Here is a 6,565-nt window from a genome sequence, read left to right on the forward strand (position 1 = left end):
TCAAACTTTTGATGGTAAGCACGTAGCTCACATTTTTTATAAATTTTGAACACGCAGCTCAACCTTTTGATGGTGAACACGTAGCACACATTTTTTGAAATTTTGAACATGCAGTTCAAACATTTTATGGTGAACACGCAGCTCACATTTTTTTTTGAAATTTTGAACACGCAGCTCAAACTTTTGATGGGAACACGTAGCTCACATTTTTTTGTAATTTTGAACACATTTTTTTGAAATTTTGAACACGCAGCTCAAACTTTTGATGGCGAACAAGCAGCTCACATTTTTTTGAAATTTTGAACACGCAGCTCAAACTTTTGATGGTGAACACGCAGCTCACATTTTTTGAAATTTTGAACACGCAGCTCAAACTTTTGATGGTGAACACGCAGCTTACATTTTTTTTTGAAATTTTGAACACGCAGCTCATATATTTTCATTTGCACGCAACCCATACATTTCAATCTGAAACCGCAACTCATACATTTTCATTTGCACGCAGCCCATACATTTTAATCTGAAACCGCAGCTCATACATTTTCATTTTCACGCAGCCCATACATTTCAATCTAAAACTGAATATATTTGTTCATTCTGAATGCAGGTATCTTCCCTTTTCACACGGGGTTATGGGTCCATCCTCGCAAGGGAGTGGTACATGGAGCTCCTAGACACTGTCTGACATATTGTGGATGAGGCAGGGTTTGGCTTATTTTGTGCAGGATTGTCACGTCATCCAGCGAGTAGGACCCTCCTAGGCGCACTTGTAGAGAGGTGGCGGGACACCACCAACTCCTTCCATGTTTCAGCTACTAGGGACATGACGATGACCCCATATAACTTCTCCATGTTGACGGGCCTTGACGTGGCAGGCCGGCCGATCCCATACGACGCAGATATGTGCGAGTGGGAGGCCGCTTGGATTTACCTGCTTGGAGCCCGTCCGCCGATCGACAGATCATCGGGTTGGGTCAGGTACACCTGGTTTGTCAAGCAGTACAGGGGGACTTCGCCCTAGAGCATTGAGACCATACAGCAGTATGCCCGGGGATTCTTGATGTTCCTCCTCGGGACCACACTATTCTCCGACAGGGGAAACACAGTTGGGCTTTATCTGCTCAGTGCTTTGGTGGACCTATCACGGGTCAGTCAGTATGATTGGGGTGGCGCGGGCCTTGCTACCCTTTACTGCTACATGAGCGCGACCTCCCGTGAGCAGGGGACCATAGTTGGAGGCTACTGGCGAGCTTGGGAGGTACATTCTGCTCTCTTAATTTACAGTTCTGTTTTTCATTATTTGTACACCGCACACTGCACACATCACATTCTGTATTCTACATTCTGCACTCAGCATTCTGCATTTCCTGTATTTTGTGTATATTGTACACTGCACCCAGCATTCTGTATACTGTACACTGCACACAGCATTCTGTATTCTGACATTCTGCACTCAGCATTCTATGTATTGTACACTGCACACAGCATTCTATATTCTGACATTCTACACTCAGCATTCTGTATACTGTACACTGTACACAGCATTCTATATTCTGACATTCTGCACTCAGCATTCTATATATTGTACACTGCACACAACATTCTATATTCTGACATTCTGCACTCAGTATTCTATATGCTGTACACTGTACACAGCATTCTATATTCTGTCAGCCGTTGTCTTGCCTTTCACAGCTGCGGGTTTATGCGTACTTCCCGACGCTGGCCCCTGAGTTAGAGGTCAAGGCACCCCTTGTGATCCCTTACTCGAGCAGATTTGAGGGTCGGTGTCGGCCCAGGCCCCGGGAGACTTTGCCCTTTCTCCGGCAGTTCTTCGATACTGTACGAGCGACGGAGGTAATCCGAAACTCTCAGTTCTTCATGCTTTCCGCTTTGATTTATCTTGCATATTTATGACATCTAATCAATTTATGCACTTGCTACCCGCAGGTGTCCTGGCAGTCTTGGATAGCCATGCCAGGGAATCCTCAATTTCTGTTCGCTGGGGCATGGGGCACTTCGCGATATAGGGTCCTGCTTGAGGGACCGGTCGGCAGAGCCTGGTTCCTCGGAGAGTGCTTCACGCGCCAGATGATGGGCAACTCTGATCAGGACGTTCCCTCATCGCCTCCACTAGAGATGCGGTCCGCAGGGGATCTTACGCACCGAAAGACGAAGAACCTCATACTGGGTATTAATACAGTCCTTTTTCTGGAGGAGGAAGGTTATGCGACATCTCGCCATACGCACCTGATGCCTCCGCTGTTAGGTGTCTGTATCCTTAGGAGGAGAGCTGTTGACATGCCTTCCTCGAGTCGTGCCCGAGCTGGAGGCATTCCTTCGACCAACGGGGTAGACTCATCGAGGGGCGGGATCGGATGGATGCTGTCATGACCTAAACCCGCCCCTGTAGGTTAGGCATCATAACCGGCCAGTAATCCGTAGATTACCAAAGGCCTCTGAATAGATAAGCATATAATAAGGGGCTGCAGAAGCAAATATATAAAATAGACAAGGTCCAATGAGCTGTGGTAACGTACATGAGACAATAGATTTCAAAACTTATATATATATGCATGAGCATGCCAGTCAAAGGATGCCAATATTTACAAAGTATTTACAGAAGAGTACATCCCAAGACCTGACTTTACAAAACAGTCACAGAGACTAGCATGAATACGAAAACAGCCATGGCAATAGACTTCGATCGGAACCTCCTCGGGAGGCACAACGGTTGGCTGACGAAAACATAACAGAAGGTTGTCAACTCTGGCCCTGGTCACACGCCAGCTCACCTACACACATAATATAAACTGTGAGCGAAGGCCCAGTGAATAATAATAGAGTAAAGGGGTTTCAATGAATGAGTCTGTACAGATTCAGAAATCATAATTCAGTTTCATATCAAATCCATAATTGGTCCAAATCATATACAGAAATAATAAGTCATACTTGAGTTTACGTGATACATCCATTAGCAATAACAGAGCAGATACAGAACAGAGGCAGACACGTGAGGGTTACAAGTAACCAGTTCCTTAAAGGAACCTTCGGATCCGGGTAACAGAACAGAAGCTAAGCCCCCATGACAGGGCCTCCGGTACGGGTAACAGAGTGCAGACGGATATAAGTTTCATAAAGGAACCTCCGATACCGAGTAACAACCAATAGATATCACATGATACTAAGGATGTCACGAATACATATCAAAAATTGAACAATCATTCATTGTACAGAACATATCATTTCAGAAAACAGATCTTATTTTATCACACAGAAAATAGATACAGTTGAACATAACTTTACTAAGTTATTACTCACAGTTGGCCTTAAGACAAACAGACGGAGCAGATTAGTCAGACAGAACGCGACACGTGACCTACATAACACATAATAGATACACACTTGAAACACACGTTCTAATTGTACAAAACTTACGTCGTTGGCTCTTAGTGTGTTTCTAACCTTTAATCCTCATTAAAAGGCCTTAAACATGGCCTAGGAATGCCAAGGATGGAATGAGGATGCAAAAATGCCTTGAAAACCATTTCCTAAATTTTGCTGAAGATAAGGTCCACGCTCAAGTGTGGATTACCCCGCTCGAGCGGACATGCAGATATTGAAGATCCGCTCGAGCGTGAACTTCCTTGCTCAAGCGGACTGTAAAATCGATAAAAGTACTGGATGCATGATTTTCACGCTCGACGGGTGCTCGACCCCCGGTTGAGCGTGAGACTCAGAGTCTCGCTCGAGCGTGGGTTCCCCCGCTCGAGCGGACTGCAAAACATACAAACTTCTGGGTACATGCATTTCACGCTCGAGCGTAACTATCGACACTCGAGCGGAAGTGCATGTACTCAGGATTCACGCTCGAGCGTGAAAGTACCCGCTCGAGCGTGGGTCAAATTTTTGAAAAATCCAAATTGACCTCCAAGCATGAAACTTAACCTTTAAGCCTTCAAAACTCATTTTTTTGGGCCAATATTTGAGGAAACATAAAATAACTCATAAAACGACATGTATTAAAAATCATTTTAAGAAATCATGGCCTAAGAGCAACCCAATTTGTGCAAAATCAACATGAACTCTAAGAACATGACATTAATACAACATGCAAGAATCTCATTGAATCCAAACCCTCCAAAACATGATCCAACTTGATAATTTGATGGACAACAAGACGGATGACCATAATGTGAGTGAAATTAACACATGGATGGAAGAAATCTTAGAATTCAAACTCAAAGCATGAAAATTTATGCATGCATGCATGGATGGGCTCTCAAAACCACACTTTGAGCTAAATCTTGACTTTAAATACCAATTTCACCGTGAACCTAGCAAGAACAACTCACATTCATAATTAAAAAGATGAATTCTCTACCTTTAGGTCTTCAATTCCAAGTATGGAGGCTCAATTATGCAATCCTCTCCTCAATTCTTCAAATTTTCCAAGCAATTCTTGAAGAACTCTATTTTCTCCTAACTCTCTCTCTCTCTAGTCGGTTTTGGCTTAGGAAGATGGATGAAAATGATGTCAACACATAACATGGAGAGTAAACAATGGCCTAGGATTGTCCACTAAATGGCAAAATGGTAGATAAGTCCAACTAATGTAATTTAGCTTATTTAATCCAATTTAATCAAACCAAATCAAATTTTAATTAAACCTACCATAAAATCACATATATTCTTACTAGTATAAAACACAAATCAATTTCTGAATCGGTCGCCGATAAGGTTTCCAATTCGCAGTTTAAAATCAAAGACATGAACAGGTCATTTTATCGCAAATAGATAGAAACACAAAAAATAATGCAATACCTATGCAAATTAATCCTAGATTCCTTCTAAATTACTGTTAGGCATAATTAAGTGCGAATTAACATTAATCATAGGTCAGGATTATTACAGATGCCCTCGACTCGCCAGTATGTTGGATGGCCAGATCTTCCGGCCGAGCTGACGGGCTGGCAGTATGGGACTTCTTACCCGATTTCACTGGAGCCTCCAATGCATGACCATCGATACGTCAGTGACCCTGACTCACCACCGGTATGTTTTACAGTTTTCATTTATCACTCAGATATTTAGACATTCATTCATTCACTGATGACTTGAACTTGTGTGTGCAGCCTCCCAGGGAGTATACTGAGGGGTTACTCGGAGTGGTGGCTTCACTCGAGGGCATGGTTCTGCGGAGGGAGATGATGCTTTGTGCCTCCGGCGTTCAGGTACTTTTCAATTTCCTCGTATTTATCATGTTTCTGATGACATATAGAAACTGAACATTTCACTGTATTGATTTATTCCATGTGTAGAGCACATCTGACACATCGCATTCACACTCTATATCTGCATGCACCCACTCTATGTAATTCTTGTATCTGCATCTGATATACATACTGGCTGACGCATTCAAATTGTCCTTTTCAGGTCTCGCCTCTGCGGACTGGGCTATCCGGGCCTTCTCGAGCAGCTAGGAGAGGAGTCTCAGCACGCAGCCGAGGCAGACGCAGAGCACCTATCAGTCAGGATGACAAGGAGTCTAGCGAGGAGGAGGAGTCAGTACATCCTCAGTCTGAGACATCTGCAGGTAGGGACGATGACTCAGGTTTCGGTTCGGAGGACGGAGGCGGCACCGAGGAGGCTTCCGAGGATGGTGACGTCGATTCAAATGATGGTGCCGGTGCCGGTGGCATGGAGGCTGCTCAACCGAAGAGGGCCTCTTGGTCTTGAGCTTGATGGCACTGATGCAGATGTTCCTATTTTATTTTTCTTTTTACATGCAGTTGTAGCTCATTGTACAGCTTAGGCAATTTTATTTTTCTTCTAAAACTTGTACCCTTTTGTAAAATGTTGTAAAAAGAAGCTATGATGGGATGAAAATGGCTTTTCGTTCAAAGAGTGTTGTATTTGTATTTTAAGCATCGCATTGCACCATTTTGCACAAAAATGAAATTTGAATGAAAATAGAACAACGTGTATTGCCAAGTCAGGTAGTGAACCGACGTAACAAACTAAACAACTCAACTCAAAAATAATTCGTTAAACGAATTAACAACTTGATAAACAAATAAGCAACAACTCGATAAACAAATGAGCAACAACTGGATGAACAAAATGAGCAACAACTCGATAAACAAATGAGCAACAACTCGATAAACAAAGCGACGAAATGCATCCGAAACAGAGGTAAATTCGAACCTTCAGCACTCCCAGCGCATGGGGAAGTTAGAGACCCACTCCTGGAGGCAAGAAACAGGTGTAAACCACTTTCATGCTCATGGCCGACCACCAGAGGAGCCTGCCGACCAGTTTTTCTGTCTGCAGCCTAAAAAAGTAGCTGGCCGACCAGAAAAAGTGGTCGGCCGACCACTTGATCTGGGAACCTCCAGTTTTCTGACACTTGTCCTCCAAACAGTGTCTTATCCTTTATAAAGGTTCCAGCTTCATGGTTCCCTCATTCCAACTCAGTTTTGCACCAAAATGGAGGCATTTCTCATCCAAAATCTCACAAATTGGATTGCTTCCTTGGATGGCTTGGAAATGGTGAATTTCCGGG

At 43.5% G+C, this 6,565-nt stretch overlaps 1 protein-coding gene across 1 annotated transcript; it reads left to right on the forward strand.

Moving 5' to 3' along the window:
• Positions 1-1,981: 1,981 nt before the first annotated feature.
• LOC145819664 (uncharacterized) lies at positions 1,982-5,902 on the forward strand. The gene is made up of 3 exons (XM_082913582.1): positions 1,982-5,055; positions 5,136-5,234; positions 5,437-5,902. The coding sequence occupies exons 1-3, from the start codon at positions 4,915-4,917 to the stop codon at positions 5,737-5,739; spliced, it is 543 nt and encodes a 180-aa protein (XP_082769708.1). The 5' UTR covers positions 1,982-4,914; the 3' UTR covers positions 5,740-5,902.
• Positions 5,903-6,565: the final 663 nt, after the last annotated feature.

This window comes from Camellia sinensis, chromosome 2, assembly GCF_055761805.1.
Source record: "Camellia sinensis isolate YWXY chromosome 2, ASM5576180v1, whole genome shotgun sequence".
NCBI lineage: Eukaryota > Viridiplantae > Streptophyta > Magnoliopsida > Ericales > Theaceae > Camellia > Camellia sinensis.